This window comes from Crocuta crocuta, unplaced genomic scaffold (genome assembly GCF_008692635.1).
Source record: "Crocuta crocuta isolate KB4526 unplaced genomic scaffold, BGI_CrCroc_1.0 scaffold264, whole genome shotgun sequence".
In the NCBI taxonomy this organism is placed as follows: domain Eukaryota; kingdom Metazoa; phylum Chordata; class Mammalia; order Carnivora; family Hyaenidae; genus Crocuta; species Crocuta crocuta.
Genome location: NW_027529597.1, coordinates 2,447,439 through 2,466,321, shown reverse-complemented (window position 1 = coordinate 2,466,321; position 18,883 = coordinate 2,447,439). Strand labels below are relative to the sequence as shown.

Below are 18,883 nucleotides of genomic sequence, written 5' to 3'. Positions count from 1 at the left end.
TAGAGCAAATAATCAAGATAATACAATGTGAACTTCTAAGTGATACATGCCATATTTTAGGTATAAGATATGACACAGTCAATATTGATCGTCCCTTTTGATATTGTTGATGGAAACAAAAAATGAATCTGCTTCTGCTTTTTTACATGTGAAAAGTTCATTTTGTCTATCAAACTGTCAAAGTGTTTTACTTTGACTTTATGTCTATCCACAGTTTGTGTATTTCTCATGATGACACCTTGTAAGACAATTCTTTAAGGTATGTCTCTATATGCCTTTCTGCATGTTGGCTCAGAGTTTGGGGTTGTCTGTAAAATATTAAAAAAGGACATTCTTCAAATCATTCTAATAGTTCCCTCGGCCTTCCTTGTAGGTGTAAACATATCCTGATTTCATAATAAAGTTTTCAAATCAGATGTGTGGTCAACAAGTAATCATGAAAACAAAGTTTCTATAAAAATAGTCATGGGTAAACAAGAGGTGTTTTTTTTTTTTTTAGAAAATGTATGCTTTGTTTCTTGTAAAGTGCATATAGTAGCATTTGAGCAAGGCTAATTCTGCATATCCTGACTTCCACAGATCATTCGAAGGCTTTTAAGAAAGCCATCCAGCCATAGGAGATTGGCAGAGTAGCTGTTATTTGAGCTGCTGCTGTTTGGGGAACACTGACATCACTGCATTGTCCCATGTGCTCTGTTAACCTTTTACCCAAAAGGATGTACTAGACACCTGCCAAGGGCTGGGCACTGTACTCGTCACTGGATGAGATACACAAATTGGCAGAGTATTCCTCTGTCTCCAGGGGGTTAAAATATAGGTGTGAAACAGATGCGTGACAACCCACAACATATAGATGCCATAAATAAAAGTATTTTAAAGTTATACTAACTGCACAGAGAGATCAGATAGTTGACAGATGTGATTTGAGAAGTTTCCCAAAGGTGGGGGACATTTGAGTTGTATCTTGAAGAAAGAACAGTTCACTAAGCAACGGAGAAAGTGAATGTCATAGAATAAAAGACCTCGAGCAAAACTACAGCAGTATGGAGGAGCTTGACACTTTGTAAAGATAGCCTCTTGGTTCATTTAAAATATCTGTCTAGTCTAGAGCACATAATGAATGAGGACATACTTGTAAGGAATGCCAGGCAGTAATGTATATATGACACATATGTGATACAAAGAGCTTGAATTCTCTCTTAAAATCATGGTAATGACATACTTTGAAACCAAGAGTCGTGTCACAATCAGGCATTATTTATAGATTATTATACTTTGTCCCACAGTGTGGAAGAAAGATGGAAGTGGACTAGAGACTACAGGAAGGGTCTTAGCCACATCAGAGTTAGGAAACAGAGAACAAAACATTTGAGAAAGCATATAAATGTTGGGACTTGAACTGTTGTATAATTATTTAAATGTAAGAGTGCAAGTGCTCAGAGAAAGCAAAGAAACAGGGAAAACTTGGCCCATGTGTTGAGTACCATAATTTTCAGGAAAGATTTCTGATGATGCAAAGTTTACTGTCCTGGAAAACAATCTTATTCAGCACCAAAACTTACCAGGCATCATCAAATAGTTGCTAAGTGAAAACAAAACTGAACTAACAAAGGCCCCTTCTACCCAAACCAGGGAGTTTAGCAGAATCGGAAACAGCATAGTTTTTATATTTGGTTAGGAATAGATTGACCCAATATGGAAGCTGATTATATCACAGAAATGACAAAGAATCTCATTGAGGACTTAATGAATTTTTCATTTAGTTTAGACTTCATACCAAGAAAATGGGCAAATGGGTTCATCAGTTGGTGTATGTGTGTGTGCTAAAAAGACCTCTGTTTTAGAGCATACTGTTACAAATGCTTAATCCTTAACATTCTGTACAATAAAAACAAAGCTCCTATAATATCCTCTAGAGCACACACTTTCTATTTGTATTAAAAAAGAAAACAGTGTAAATCCAGGAGCCAGTTTGATAAAGCCCTAGCAGAGTCTGACATATGAACATCTTCAGCAAGATCTACAAAATACTTCAAGCAACCTCTCAAGTAGGAAACAAATTCATTACTAAAAATAACCTGCCTCAAGTTCTTTTAATAGTTCTTTCAGCTCACCCCATGGGTGTAGGCATATCTTGAGTCCATCTGAAGCTTTCATGTCAGATAGATGTGCAGTCACCCAATAACAAACAGAATTTCTCTAAAGACCAGAAGTGGATAATCAAGGGATTTGAAAGACAGATATTTTTAGGTTTTTAGAGTGTTCCCTTGATTTGCCACAGACAATCATTAATATATGCATCCTCTGAGTGACGTTGTGATATCTCCATCATCACAAATTTTAATTGTTGGCAAATAAGTTGTCCTGAAGGCTAGTCTGTCTTAAAGTTGGTCAATTTATTAAGAGGCAAGAAAATAGTTAAGAATATAATAATCACATTTGGGGTTAACTCCTGACTCTGCCATTTACAGGTTTTGTGATCAAGGATGAATTACATACTTCTTGGGAAGATGAGTTTTACATTCAGCTGAATGTAAGCTGAAGCACCTTCATAGTTAAAGACAAAATGTGACCACATGTATCAAGGCATTGTAAATATGGCATTATGTAGGTGCTCAAGAACTGTCAGGTGCCATTATTTTTGTTTTAGATTAATTTATATTCTGGTGCCTGATGGAAATAAGTTCCATGTCTAATTACTAAACACAATTCCTAATAATTTGACTATTTAGTATATGTTTGAAAATTTAATTCAAATTCAATTCTAATGTTATCAATGCACTATCACTTTGTGGCATCTATTAAACACCAAGATCCTCTAATATACACAACAAATACATCATCAAATTCATCAAGATGTATATTTCTTTTGTCACCTTAGATACTCTGTTTAGGTTCAAAGAATGTAAAGTTATTACATGGTCTCTGAGACTCTGAAACATGTTAGAAAACAAGCTTATTGCACAATCTGTGAGCTCCTTACAGGCAGAGTCACATTTTTCTCTGAATCCCCAAAAGAACCTAACATAGTATTCTGTAGAAGGTACATGAAAAGTAAATACTTTGGATGAACAGACATATTTCTTTAGGAACGCAGGGAAGTAGAAGATATGCTTGACTTGCCTATGACTGTATTTTCTTCTTCTACGAAACTTCTGAAGTCAGCCAAATCCTGACTTTATAATAAACTTTTTTTTTAACAATTTTATTCCTCAGCTTAGGGTCTGGTCTTTACAGAGTAAGGTCTGTAATTCTTGGTAAAATATAACTGAGAGTTTCACGGACAGTACTTGGCATAAAGTCTCCCAAGTGTAACATACATCACCAGTTACCACTATCTTTCATACTTTTCATACTTAATTTCCCAACAGAGATTCTACAAATAATTAATATTAGTTAACTGGAGTGTCATGATTTTATTTCCTGATTTAATCTGTCAAATACATTACTAAAGAGTAAAGGAAGAGAGTCTGGCAAAATCATGGGATTATTCGAGTTGAACTGGAGCAGGTGAATAAATTTTCATGAGTGCTCGTTAGAAGTATGGGTGGATGAGCTACAAACAAATCTGAAGTAGAAATGTACCATGAGAATGCATTAAAAAAACCCTGGCATTTAAAACCAACAGCGTGTGTTATGAAATAGGGGGAAAAACCTCTTCTGATTGGATAACTCCATTGGTATTTACCTCTATCTTAAGCAACACAGATTTCACAAATAGAAAGTAATATTCTTGAGGTATGTGTGCATACTGAAAAGATATGCAGAGGAACACACGATTTAGTTAGAAAGTAGAAAAGAACATGAAGATTTCATACAAACCCCTCACACAAAAAAGGTCAAATGGCCTTAAGAAACAGAAGTTGTCTTCAAGGTAGGAGAAAAGGAAAACTCCGATAATGTCCTTCATGCCTGCCACCCTCACGCATCAGCAAGAAGCCGCCCACATTTCTTTCACATTAACAACATAAGTGTTGACTGTAACCCAATGAACTTACTCAGATAAACACAATGTGGTTTTCTTTTAAAATAAGCCTTTACTGAATATATCAACAAGGTACTGTATAGTGTAGAGTGAAGTTTGTAGTTAACAAAGTGTGCAACATGGTAGGTCCCAGAGGAAGTGAAATGCAGAATTTTCCAACCCCCTGCAGTCCCTTGTCATGAGAACACACTAAACACAAACCAGAAGCAAATCAACCTGTGATTCAAACAATAACAAACCATCGGGATTAACTTTCAGTGAATATATACTGGTCTTAGGAGGGACAGACAGTGGCGATGCCTTCATCTTGCCTCAAAAAGTTATAAATATTCTATCCCATGGATATCTTTATAATTCTCAGTGTGTGTGTGTGTGTGTGTACGCATATGTGTGTTGCATACTAGTTTAAAAATGCCTGTTGCGATGGCCTTGCTTTGTGCTCTTCTGGTGGATGTGCCTCTAGAAGAAGAAAAATGAAAACTACAGCAAAAGAATCTGATTTGTTTGTTATAACAACAGTATCATACATGTACAAAACTTTCTCCCCCCAATCTATGCCAAGCATCCCCCAATGGTCAGTTGTCTTTTGACCCTGCTGAAGAAATCAGAGAAGGATGTAAGCCGTAGCTTTCTTCATTAATGTTCTGACTTTTTTAAAAAAAAGAGCATCAGGCTGGTTTTGACAAGAGTAAGAATTAGGAGAGTTTTTATTTGTTTGTTTTCTATTTGCATCTCCCTTTGCAGCATAAAGAAACTGCTTTGCATTCCCATGAAGCTGGAAAGATAAATCATGGGCAAAACTGTTCATGTTCTAATGTATAACTCAATGTCTACTTGTTGTAGGTTAGAGAAAAATGCTAATAAACAAAGAAGTCGATGGAAATTAACCAGTTCACTGTCAAAAGGTGCACTGGGTTTGCTGATCTGTCTCAGCATCTCTTCCCCATAACTTTTGCTTGGACTGGGTGTTCTGCTCACTACCTGAAGAGCTGGTTCTCCACAGTGGGGAAGTAAGTTATGATCTTGGGAAGTGACTAAGACCGTCATGATCCGCACTGGTAGGAAACATAACCTTAAAATTAGCACCCTCATTAATTCTTTTTGCCAGACTGGTCACATTACAGTTTTTTGTTTTTTTTTTAAAACCTCGGGGAACATATCTTATACATTTTCAACAAACATCCAGATAATTAGAAATTGCATGATTTCTCACGGGATAGAATGTTTTCCTTCTCATACAAGGAAACTTGGCAGGAAAACATGCTTTTTGTCTCTGCTATGGCCGTCCACCATGATGAACTGCTAATGTGTTTGCCAGTTTGGAGGCAAACACAGAGCCTCTCCCTGTCCAAACACATCTCCCCCAACAAGTACATATTAATGACAACCCTGGGAATGAATAACGATCAATAATATCTGTGTGATCATGGCTACACCTTTTTCTTCTAGAATTTCCTCTGCACAGGGACAGTTGCCTAGCTCTGAACGTGACCGTGTGTTATCTGAAATCAGCTTGTTTGGTCAAACAGCATCAAATTCTATAAGCCAGTGGGTATGTCTTTGTTCATGGTCTTGGCCTGCCCCTTCAACTGTGACTCTTGACTAATCTCAAAATACATAATAACGGCCACAAGAGAGGCTCAGTTATAGAGTAGATGTATCAGCAAAACACATTTCCCACAATCGAAGATGCCAATCAAAGCCTAAGCCAACACCGTGGCTGGTTATTCAGCAGTTTTCCAAAGACACATAAGACACTGCAAATTCCATGATGTGCTTTCTATCCTCGTGTAAGTGAGAGCCCCAGGTATGCTATGACAAATGAGACACGGACCTTGATTTTCGCAGTCTCTGTGATACTGTGTGTGAAATCAAAGCAAAGACTGTCACTAGGTTCTATCTCTTCAGGAACAACTTCTAGCAAAGGAGCCATTTTACATGACTAGGTCTTCATTGTACCACTCAAGCCCCAAATAATTCTGTGAATCCCAGAAGACATCATAGAAACCTTTCCAACATTGGTCTTGGCCTGAAACAAAAACGTTTCAGCAGGCAAATATTGCGCTGGGGGTTTTACACAATATAAATAAATGAGAATGATTATTTTGTGGATCAAAGAGGGAAAAATAAAAATCTCAAAAGTCAAAGTACCATCATTTGAACACATAGTTTTATCTACACAGCCAAGGAGAAGACAACAGTGGAAGGGAATTATCATCCAGTTAAATTCACAAAACCCCATGGCATTGCCCTGAATGGTAGATGGCTTACTGTTACACTGATCACCTTCACAGACTGTCTTGTCCCTTTGCTGTGTGGAATTAGCTTTAAAAAAGCAACAGCCAGAATTTGCTAGCTAATAAACTCATATGGAAACCTAAGTCACCTTAGAATTAATTCAAATTAATTCATAGCTAATTTCAGTTCAACTGACTGCTGTTTTGATTCTTGCCTCTACAACATTATAACTTCAGTTACATTTTCTGCTTTCTGACAAGGGAGATTAAAACATGTAAGTTGGGAGTACGTTATTAAAGAAAATAAAGCTTTTACTATAAAGAAAACCTTGCATAGCGTTTTATACCTAAACTCTTACGAAGAAGACACATCGCAGTTCTATTTTGTTAGAAGTGGGAGACAGAGAAAGAGTGAGAAAGAAAGCCAAACTGAGTGTGACATCAATTTTCATTTTTTTCACCCTAAAAATGGCCAGTGATAAAGGAAATACACAACACGGGGCAGAATTTTATCTTAAAATGAATTTTCCAAGGATATATATTTTTTTAGATAATGTGTGTGATCGATAGCCCTTCTACATCTAAGGGATGAAAAGGAGTGGATTATACATACTTTGTGAAAATGAGCATTGTTTCAAAAAATATCTAGAATTAAGCACAGACATCCCTCTTTTCTCCATGTCCTCTACTCTATGCCCCACTCTGCCAAGGTGAGGGGAACATGCCTGTGCTCTCTGACTTGTTCATTTTTCATGTTATCCTGTTAATGTAAGATTGATCATCCCTCCACAAGTCCCAAAGAAGAGGGACATCCAAGACTGAAAAGGAATAAATGAAATTTCAAAAATGGAACAGGATCGACGTCGGTCCAAGGTGGAAACTCTGTATTGCTTTAACAAAAAATACATTATTTCAGCCAGCTTTGATATGTCCTTATAGAATTATTAGCAGTGAAAATTAGTATACATTTTAAAGTATATAAGTATATATGGATATTTTGTGCAACCAAGACTGGCGTATAATTTTTCTTTCAAATTTTAAGCAGAGTGGGAAAAAAAAATCTAGCATAAACAGCTAGTTACGAAAATATAGGTGAGGTGATTGGAAGACAAATTTGCAAGGGGATAAAGGTATTAATTCAAGCTATTTCAACATGATACTAACAAAGTCGTTTGATGAAGTATAGCAGAACCACTGATCACTTGTTTTTGTCTAAATAGTATCAATAGTTTTTAAATTAACATGTTTAGTATATTCCAAACACTGATCTCTTGTTGGTCTAAATATCATGTTGACATAGCTGGAGCGAATCTACCCAAATAATTCTCATTATCAAAAATAATTCCATTCAATATAATTCTTCCCATTATTTTATTAGCCTCTTCTAAAAAAGTATTCTAGAATATATCTCTGTTGAATGTGATTCAACCTGACATATAATTTGAAATAGTAACACTTTCGAAGGGAGTTTTCTTGCTGGACCATCCTATCTGTCCCTGAAGATGACTGGAATCAGCCTGAAGTCTCTAACTCTGTTATCACATAGGGTCAAGGAAGCATGAGGGGTGATTTTTAAGCTCTCATTCCGAAAGCCAACCCCCGGGTTTGAAGTTCTTTTCAAAACTCATGTCATTTTCTGGATGCTGCCAGGTTCGGTTAACTTATCTTACTGGAACGGGCTTCCTCGTGATGCTTTCTATATTTCCTGCTTTAAGTCAAATCAGGGTAGCCACCTCCTTTCATCTATTTTGAAATATTTAACTTTTCTTCCTCACCAGGAAGTATAGAAATAGCATAAAGATATCTGGGCCATACCTTGTTTTACCCACATTATTTAGCCTGCCCTGATGAGTCCATTTTAATCGGCCCTTTCATCTGACCACCAACCATAAGAAAGGAATTTACTCTGACGGCTTCAACAGTAAAATGGTTAATGTGCATCATGAGGAAGAATCACTCCTTCTTTTGCCTTGGCATTGGGTTCTTATTGTACAACCCTGTACAGTACTTCAGCAACTATTTTTTTTAAGATTTAAAAAGCAAAGAGTTACAAAACTGTTTGTCATTAACTTGAAATAGAAAAGATAGCACTTTTTTTTAAATCCCATTATATAGTACACCGTATAAATTACAGAGTATTCAAATGCACAAATGCATCTGGGTAACATTTATCAAATGTAATTCGTGTGTCTTTCGGTGCACACACGTGTGTGTGTTCTCCAGAGTCTTACTGTCCGCCTTTATAACGCTGGACCTCTGGCTGTCACGTGTGGCAGTGCTCCAGGTCTGGCACACTGCTGTTGCAGTATCGCATGTTGTTGGGAATATGGCAGTCTGTGTAATTAATGCCCCCGTTTGGGGTATAAATGGGCTGCAGTCTGAAATCTCCTTTAAGGAGCTGATCGTTATTTAAGGAGACGATCTGAAAGCTGGTCTCTGTCATCTCCAGGATGGAATTGTCTTTCTTGGTGCCTGCCTCGCAATAGTCGTCTTTCCGCCGCCCTCGGTTGTATTTCCACTTCTGGGAGGTGTAGCGCCCCTTTTTGTGCATGTGCCAGCAAAAGACACTGAGCAAGACCACGAGCACAAATATCACCGCGCCCCCGATCAGGCCCGCCAGCAGAAAAGGGGAGCCCATGCTGCGGGAAGTCGTCTGCTCGTGGCTGGAAGCCGTGTTGCTGCCATTGTTCAAATAGGAGGCATGGGTGGTGGCCTCGGAACAAATGGTATCTTCTACAGCTCGGTAGTTAAAAGCATCCAGTGGCACTAAACAAATCCGGTAGGTGGATCTGGGCTCTAAGTTAACCAGGCTCAAGTGCTGTTTCTCACCGCTGACTATGCGTTCCTGAACAATGCCCCCTACTAAACTGTGGCCCATTTTCACCCATGTGAGTTTGTATGCCATCACAGTAAAGAGAGAGAGCCAGCTGACTTGGATGGACGTGTCATTCACAAAATGGATAGAGAGCTGGATCCGTTCAGAGATCGGTGGGGTCACTCTTTCTCTGCCATCCAAGTCGGGGATCGTGGGGAGTTTGGCTGTGGTAGGAGTCAGAGGCATGTAGCTTCTGCTAGGGGTTGGGACAGAGAGTGTGGGAGGCTGGGTCGTTGGCGAGGCTGTACTTGGTGCTGGGGTAAAGACGGGCAGCCCAGGAGTCGTGGTGGGGCATGACAAAAGATTCATATTCAACTCCCTGACAGCCATTCCCCGGACTTGCTCGGGCCCTTGGCACATGAAACCTCGCACGTTGAGAGATGAAGGGATGTATTTGAGCCATTCCGTGACCCATTTAATACTGCAGTCACAAAACCAGGGGTTATTCCGAGCTGTGAGCTGCTTCAGGTTGGTGAGATTATCGAAGACCCCTTGAGTTAACATGCGCAGTTGATTGTTGGATATATCCAGCCGTTCCAGCTTGCGCAGATTTGAGAAGGCTGTCAAAGGGATGTGGTTGATCTGGTTGTCCTGCAGGTAGAGCCTGATCAGATGTGTACCTGGGAGATCAGGAGGGGGGTGGGAGAGCGAATTCCGAACAATGGAAAATTCCTTGAGCTTGGTGAGATGGCTGAAGGTGCCCTCGGCAATGCCCTTGTTGGTCAGGAGGTTCCCATCCACGATCAGACGCTCTAAGCTCGTGAGGTTCTGAAAGGCCATGTCGGATATGACAGCGATTCGATTTTCATCCACTCTCAGCTCTTGCAAATCCACAGGAAGCCCAACAGGCACACTGCTCAGGTGATTCTTGGATAGAAACAACAGTTTGAGGCTAATAGCCTCCCGGAAGGCCCCATCTTCCACCCCCACTGTGGATATCGAGTTGTCATCCAGGTGAAGCTCTTCGAGCTTCAAGAGCTGGGCAAGGGCAGCCCGTGAAATGGTCTGAATGTTGTTTTCCTGCAAATGGAGAACTCTGACGTTCTTGGGAAGGTTCATGGGGAATTCATCCAGTTGGTTGCCATAAAGGTAGACCGTGTGCACCGACCGTACGTTGTGCAGTTCTGCGGGAAATCCAGCATTATTAATTTGGTTGTTGTGGAGGTAGAGTACGGTTACGCCCTCCGGGATCCCAAGAGGCACTGAGGTCAAGCTTCGCTCATTACAGTAGACAAAGTTCCTGTCGCAGCGGCACACGCTAGGGCACGCCAAGATTTTTGACACTTGTGAGTAGAGCCCCAGGGAAATGAGAAGCCAAGATTTCAGGAAAAAAGCCCCATGGCTGGGCCACTGTGTGGTCTTTAGGCCCATTTCTGAAGTACAGAAACAAAATACAAGGCGGTGGGAAAGTAAAAAGAAAAAAAATTATATATATATAACAAAACCAAAATGACTAGAAGGTGTTCTGTTAAAGTCCAGAACTCCAACTAGAGGAAAAGTCCCAAAGGCCTGCAAGAAAAGAATTCTCCTGTGGTCTCAGGGCTTATCAGCCTGTGTTGCCCTCTTTGTTACTGTCCTCCATGTGCAAAAAAAAAAAAAAAAAAAAAAAAATCAATAGGGAGAATTTTCCACACAGGCAATGAGTGAAGCCAAGCTATCTGCGGTCAATCTGCGGTCAACAGAGGCCAACTGGGCAGGCAGAACTCCCTTCTGAAGTTGTAGATCAGGTCAGTGTCGAACAGACTATGAACTTCTTGGTTAAGCTCAATCTGCGATCTGTTATAGGAAAGAAGAGAGAAAATAGTTAAGGATACTAATGGATGAAGTTCTGATCACTATATGCCTTTTAAGAACAATATGGCTGGGACTAAATGGCCCAAGGCATGGAGTTGGCATTAAGTGATGTTTTAAGCAACAATAATTTAGTTGAAAAGGTATTCAAGAAAGGAACATGATTCAATTATCTTATCTTCAAAAGAAAGCCGTACTGTTAGCTCTCGCCATCAGTGATCATATTGTGAATTTCACAGCCTAGTCAGTCCTTCTCTTAAATATCTGTTTGAATATCTAAATGGAAAGGCACAATAGGCACATTGTTGAATCCACTGAATTAATAAGGACGATTACCTACAAATCCAACTGGTCACATCTTCTTTCAAGAGGAAACAAATGACTGAGTAACTAACAAAATTTGGGGGAAAAACATGTGAAGCCCTTTCTAAATGCAAAATAGGCAGGGCTGCAACCATTTAAAAAGACGTGTCCTTTTGATCTAACACTGTGAGGAAGAGGAATAAACATAATGCACAGAAGCAAATGTGAAGGCAGAGGAATTTTTTCTTCTCCACTTTTTGCTTCTCCTCATCTTTGTCTTCCTCCAAAGTAGCCTATCCTTGAGTTACCAAGAAGGACCAAACTCCTAGCCCATGATACATTTCTATATACTCCCTCTTTCGGGACCTCCAGGTACAAAGTTAAAAGTTGCCACATTCATGATTAGTAATAAGGCATTTTTCAACACCACCACCTTCCTCCCATCTGTGTTTTTTTCTACTTTTTTTTTTCTTAAGTAGGCTCCAAGCCCAGAGTGGAGAGCACTCATGACTCTGAGATCAAGACCTGAGCTGAGATAGAGAGTTAGATGCTTAACCAGCTGAGCCCCCAAGGGCACCCCTTTTTTCCTGCTTTTAAAGAAAGACCTTGAAATGACAGAAGCCCAGCTAGGGAAGTCAAGGCAATAGACAGATAGTAATCATGCCTTCTTGCTCTACAACGTGTTCCATCTATCTTTAGATCAGAGCGGTAAAGCAGATAATTGAAAGGTGCCAGATTTTATTTCCTTACAAAGTAAGCCAACATGACAGAACATGGCAAGCTATGACTTTAATTCTCACCAACAGACAGAAATTGAAACAACTTCCCTCTAGACGCACAGAAGAACTACTTGAAATTATTCCCTTAGCTATCTTTAGAAACATAATTAAAAAAGAATTTAAAAAAACATTGTAAATGCTGTTTAAGTGTCAAGGATATTGTAAATTTGTTCTACAACTTAAAAAATTGAGCACCACCTAAAAAATGCCCCTGATGACCTGAAAGAGTAAAATTTATGTTTCATTATTCAAAAACCTTAAGAAAGGGAAAGGGAGGTATAGGGAGTCTATTTCCCGGCAAAAGCAGATTGAGACATGATACTTTATTAAAAATCAAACATTATTTAATTTGTTAAAACATACAAATAAACATGTTTTCCCTCCACTAGACGGGAACCATCCCTCCCCAGGAAAAAACTTCCTTTATAACATAACTAAGCATAGTATAGGGAAAATTAGTTTAATGGCATCAACCTGACGTCACCTTTAGCTCAGATTTCAAAGTTTTAACCCATTCTGATGTTCCTTAACAGCTAGTGAGTCAAGTGTGATCCTGGTCCAGGAGCATGAGCTTGAGCTAGGAAACTGTGGGAAAGGCAGAATCTGCATGTTAGCAAGAACCTGGGGTGTGCACAGTAAAATGTGAGAGGCACTGCCCTAAACATAGTGACATTTAATCATTCAAATATTTTAATTTATTAAATGTGAAATAAGTGGAAGGACACATCAAACGACTCTTTAAGAAGAGTAAAAGCATAAGGCATACTAAATCACTTTTGTCCCAAGGAGATGGTCTCATATGATATCTTATATAGAAATGACACCTTGCATGTAGAGTAGTGCAAGGGCTGTAGCGTGTGTGTACCTGGCCTCAAGAGACCTTTGAAAATGTATTTCTGAATGGCAAGCACTGATGCCCAGTAGGAAGGAGCTTACAAAGTCACTTGTAATCAGGGGTGCCTGGGTGGCTGAGTCAGTTAAGCGTCCCACTTCGGCTCAGGTCATGATCTCGTGGTTTGTGGGTTCGAGCCCCGCGTCCGGCTCTGTGCTGACAGCTAGCTGAGCTCAGAGCCTGGAGCCTGTTTCGGATTCTGTGTCTCTTTCTCTCTCTGACCCTTCCCTGCTCATGCTGTCTCTTTCTCTCTCAGAAATAAATAAAACATTAAAAAGATTTTTTAAAAAAGCCACTTGTAATCAGGGGAGCCCACTTTTATAAAGCATGATTTATTTAAGAACAAACATTTGTTTGGTGCTATTAGTATCTACTCTTCACAGGAGGTCGGAAAGAGAGACCAAAAGAATAGAACTTAACACATTTTTTAGTATTCCGCAGGCATCTTCAACATGTGACAGTAATACACAATAAACAGAATTTCCTGAGAGAAAAACAGCTCCCCCAGGGTTCTAAGTTCCTAAATAAAATGAATAGATGTTTCTTAACTTGTTTGCAAGCCCAGTTTTAAGGCCATGGAAACTGTTGGCCAATACTTGAGGATGACAGAATTTACTTGGAAAGTGCACCAGCTAACAGCCTCAAAGGCAATAATCACTGGGAGCTTAACAAAGCTCTCAGGATGGACCTGGATAGTATCATACTTTCAAATTGTACATTTGCCACTTGCCTGAATTGTGTCTTCTGTATGAAGGGTAAAAGCCCCATCAGCCAATCCTTTGCCCCAGGCCTTGCTCTGTTGCTACTGAACTCTACTTATGAATGATTCTTTTATAATTATGTAAGAAAAGGATGTGGTCCTGAAAAAATCTCCTAATAGGATTACACGGGGCAAACTGTCACTGTTTATCCACCTTAAGAGGAGAAAAGTCCCATCGAAATCACAATGTGTTGATCAGCTATGACAAGTTCAATTCTGAATGAAAACAAACTCTCAGGGTTTTCTTTGAGCTTCTTGGGAATCACACAGAATGACATCAAATAGATTTGTTGTAATCCTTGGATCAACAACAGCCTATATTAGGTCAGCCAACGTACTGTATCTTTGTTCAAATTAGTGCAAGTGTAAAATTACAAACATGTAGGCAATAATGACTTTTTTTTCCATTTAAGTAGGCGAAAATTTCCTCCATATTTTCAGTGTGAATTCCTACTGAATACTGAGGGCAGAAATCCTTTTAGACCTTAAGCTGGAGACTGCATTCATAGAGAAGGTACAGTACAGTCAAAAGCATAGTCCCTGAGTTCTCATCCCACCTCTGACATAGAGTAGCCACAGGATCTTAACCTTTTATACCTTCCTTTCCTCACCTGAAAAATGAGAATGATAATAGTTCGTAACTCATAGTATTCTTTAGAGAATTAAATACGATAGTATTTGTGGAAAGCTTTTATGTTGCCTGATACCTACAAGAACATAAAAAATATAAACTATAATTCTCTGTGTAATTATTAATATTTACGTTATCCAAAGAGGTGAACTCCAATGTGTAGAGCAAAATAAAATCACCTTGAACCTACCAACTTCTATGCATTTCCGTATACTCCAGGATTTCTCAACCTCAGCAGTATTGATATTTTGGGCCAGATAATTCCGTGGTGGGGCTTCCGTGAACATCCAAAAATGTCTCCGGGCCTTGTCATATATGTTTCCTGGGGTGACTAAATCACCACCAGTTGAGAATCACTGACCTATACCATTTTACAAGTACCTTAGAAGGTTAGCATTATTATTCTAATGTTACAGAAGAAATCAAACGTAGGTTTCTTTTTTTTTAATATTTTTTTTAATGTTTTATTTATTTCTAGGAGAGAGAGAGAGAGACAGCGTGAGCAGGGGAGGGTCAGAGAGAGAGGGAGTCACAGACTGAAACAGGCTCCAGGCTCTGAGCTAGCAGTCAGCACAGAGCCCGATGCGGGGCTCGAACCCACGAACCGCGAGATCATGACCTAAGCGAAAGTCGGACGCTTAACCCACTAAGCCACCCAGGCGCCCCTCAAACATAGGTTTCTAATAAACAGAACCTAAAAATGCTTCTGGACATGGACACTAAAACAAAAAAAAACATTAAAATGCTACATGTCTTTCATTCATTTATTCAATGAATATTTATTGGGCATTAGAACGAGGATACAGTCTTAGGTGGAAGGGATGTAGGTTTGGGCTTCATGAGGTTGGTTAAATCACTGGGGGGGAGGGGAGAGAAATGAGTAAGCAGAGAATTACGGTACTGTAAAAAGAGTTCTAAACTTAGGATGTCAAGGAATTATGGTACTGTGTAAAAAGCTCTAACCTAGCCACAGGGTGTCAGGAAAGACACTGCAGGACAAAGATTGTGTATGTGATGATCTGAAGGATAAGAAGGTACAAGAAAGGGAAGAGATTCAAGAAGTGCTGCGCATGCAGCCACACTGGTTGTAAGGTACATCAAGAGGTAAAACAGCCCAGCTGAGACAAGGAAACAAACTCAGATGGCAAGGTACGTTTCCCCAACTCTGCCTGCTTCTCCCTGAGGTAGTCTAGTTTCCAGAAGACAATAAACAAACTCTTGCGTCCAGGTCATTAGCCATTTCCATGTATGTCTCTAAATATAAGGAATAAAATATTTTGCTTTATAAGAGGAGTTTCAAATACTGAGAGCATTTTTTCCCTTTCCTATTTATTTTAATACACTGAAAATGCTTCCTTTCCAGGAAAACTAGCGATTATGAAGAATGATTTAATGGAAGGTGCTAAGGAAAAACAAGAATTTTCACTGAAAGTAGAAAACACAGTTTCAAAAGACTGAATATAAATCAACACGTAACAAATGCTCTTTGGAGACACCAGAACCTGGCCCTGCCAGTCTGTTAAAGCTGACAGTAAGAGCAGCACTTATTCTGGGCTACTTTACTTTAATTCAACTCTTTTCATAGGAACTGAGACTCAAAGCACATAAATCATGTTAAAGCTTTCAACAAAGTGTTTCTCTCCCAGTGCTGTCTAAGAAGATTTTTTTTTAAATTAATTCCAGGAGCCTGTATTCCAGGAGTGCTTAATAAATTCAGACTATAAAAATCATAGTACAGAAAATAAGAATTGTCAATAGGCACTGCCGATTGCATAATATAGTGACACCAGGACAAACCTAATAAAATCTTAATGGTCTCGGCATTGGCTAGATTGTGACAAGACAGTGTAGTAAATGAACTGGTAGGAATGAGAAAGCTAATTTGAGGAGGGAGGCTCTGCAAAGTTTCCCCAGGTACCTGGGACTCAGCACTTCTGGAGTTAGGCAATTTATGCGTGAAATCAGACCAGACACACAGGTGCAGAATAGATAGGCCTAAATGCACTACAAATGTCTCTGTTACAATCTGGAAACACTAAAGCAATGTATAGATCTTGTGTGCATATCCACATTCCTGAGATAGGTTATAAATACTGCTCTTACAACAGTCAGGAGAGTTCTATAGTTAGCTGGGCAAGATGTGGGGATTAGCAGAGGAATTTAGGGAAAAATAAAACAATAGCCACCCCCTAACTTTTCCATCTCCTTCACTGATCCTCACCAAGCCCCTTGAAATTCTCAATAGACAAATATTTTTCTTTGCTAAAAAAGAGAGAAAGAAAGAAGGGAAGAGGGAGAGACAGAGAAGAGAGAAGTAAGGAAAGAAAGGAAATACTTTATATAAACAGTAGACAATTTCCGGGCTCCAGTCAGTCTAGGATCGAAAACATTAAAATTGGAATCTCCCCACCCAAAAAAAGGAGCTAGCAAGCATAAAATTCTCTAACACATATGAAGAGTTTTTCCCACATGGTTTCCAATGCAGTTGGTTCAAAAATAGGTTTAGAACATGCAACCAATGTTAAAAACTCAAGTGCATAAACTTTGAGGGCAAATTCATTTCTGCCACTCTCTGATCCTCAGCCACTGGGGAGCTCCCACTGACCATTCCTTGGGTGCATTAAAGTCTGCATGTCTGGATGCAAGACTGGCCTTCATGGTGTTTAAACTCAGTGGTGGACAGACACTAATAGAGAAGAATTTTACTGAGACAGTACCACCAAGATTAAAGAAAGGATAGAAGTAGGCCCCATAAAGGATGGACTCCCTAAAGCCCACATCTATATACTTTTCAATTCATTTCTTAAAGAGGTAGTTCACTTATTCATACATCTATTCATTTGGCCAAATATATACTCAGTAACTCATGTTTCAGGCATAGAAAACAGCTGGTTTCATGCTCTTATCTCTGACATGGATTTTCCCCATCACTTGATCCAGGTTTTCCCACCAAAAACACTAGGGGAAGATGATGGAGTGCCTGGGTGGTTCAGTCGGTTGGGGGACAGACTTCGGCTCAGGTCATGATCTCATGGTTTATGGGTTTGAGCCCCACGTCAGGCTCTGTGCTGACAGCTCAGAGCCAATAACCTGCTTCAGATTCTCTCTCCCTCTCTCTCTCTGTCCCTCCCCCACTCATGCTCTGTTTCTGTCTCAATAATAAACATAAAAAAACACTAGAGGGAGATGATGAAAAAATAGGGTTTCTAGGCACCAGCCTGCAGATTTGGGGTTTGATAGGTCTTCAAAGAAGGCTGTGCATGTGCATTTTGTCAATATTCCCCAGGTGGATCTGATGACCAATTTAGAGTTCAACCACCCAAATACACCCACTGGGAATTGTTTTCAAGGCACGGAGGTAACAGATTTTTCTCTTTTTTGGATCAAATTGACTTGTAAGAGGTGGAGTTGAAGGTGTGGTGGCATAACAAGAACAAAGGATTTGAGGTAAGTCAGAATTTGGCTTTGACCTCAGCTCAATCACTCTTCAAAAGCATGATGATGGACCCCGACTTGAACTCTCTCAATCTCCCTCTATTCATCTCAAGAGAGCATATTAAGCCGTGCTCACCAAGTTGTTGGGAAGACTAGAGATGAATATAAAGCAACTAAGAGTGCCAAGTAGGGACTCAAGGAACTGTGCTGGCTCCGGGGATAGGTGACCTGGATAGCTTTCTTACTTGCCAGCTGTGCTAACTCAGGCACATCACTTCACCTCCTTGGGCCCCAGTCAAATCATTTGTCAAGTGGAGAACATGGCAGTTTTACTCTCTCATACTTGTTGAGCCATAAACCATTTCAAGTGCTATCTAACATGTGGAAAACACACACTCATTATGTGTTAGCCATTCCCATTTTTAGCTTTAAAAAACAGCAACAGGGGTGCCTGGGTGGCTCATTCAGACTCTTGGTTTTGGCTCTGGTCATGATCTCAGAGTTCATGGGTTTAAGCCCAACATTGGGCTCCACGCTGATGGTGCGGAGCCTGCCTGGGATTCTCTCTCTCCTTCCTCTCTGCTCTTCCCCTGCTCCCTCTCTTTCAAAAATAAATAAACAAGAAAATAAAATAAAATAAAATAAAATAAAATAAAAACAGCAACAATAACAAACAGCCTTCTGCACTGGGAGTTATATCCCTAATTGAGTAGAGAGTTGGTTCTTTTGAATCAATTAAATTTTACTTTCCTTTTTCATTCATTGATCATAGTTCTTTCCTTTGGAAATACACACATACATTTTCCCAAGTATCAACACTGCAAATACATGGAGACATTTACTAGGTCTCTCAGATCTCTTTTCCTATGTAAATGTCCCATTTCTTTCATTTGCTTCAGAATCTTATCAATGCTGATGCCTCCATTTCTTGGTATGTGCTGCCCATAAAGGAAGAGAAGACTCATGGTCAGACCAGCGCCAAGTACAACCCAGCAAACATATGGGAAGGGCCCATTCCTTGCCGGGCAGAAAGCTAGAAATATATCTATGACAGAGCCTCTGTGTTTGAGTATCAGTTCATGTCAGATCACATCACTCTTTGCATAAAACTCTTTACAATTCCAAAAGCATTTTAATATGTTTAATTTCATGTAATCCCACAACAACCCATAGGAGATACGTATATTACCCTCAA

The 18,883-nt window shown here is 39.6% G+C and overlaps 1 protein-coding gene across 1 annotated transcript; it reads right to left on the bottom strand.

Annotated features, from left to right (window-relative positions):
* Nucleotides 1–4,017: 4,017 nt before the first annotated feature.
* On the bottom strand, nucleotides 4,018–10,867 carry FLRT2 (fibronectin leucine rich transmembrane protein 2). The gene has a single exon (XM_077761827.1). The coding sequence runs from the start codon at nucleotides 10,466–10,468 to the stop codon at nucleotides 8,486–8,488; it is 1,983 nt and encodes a 660-aa protein (XP_077617953.1). The 5' UTR covers nucleotides 10,469–10,867; the 3' UTR covers nucleotides 4,018–8,485.
* Nucleotides 10,868–18,883: the final 8,016 nt, after the last annotated feature.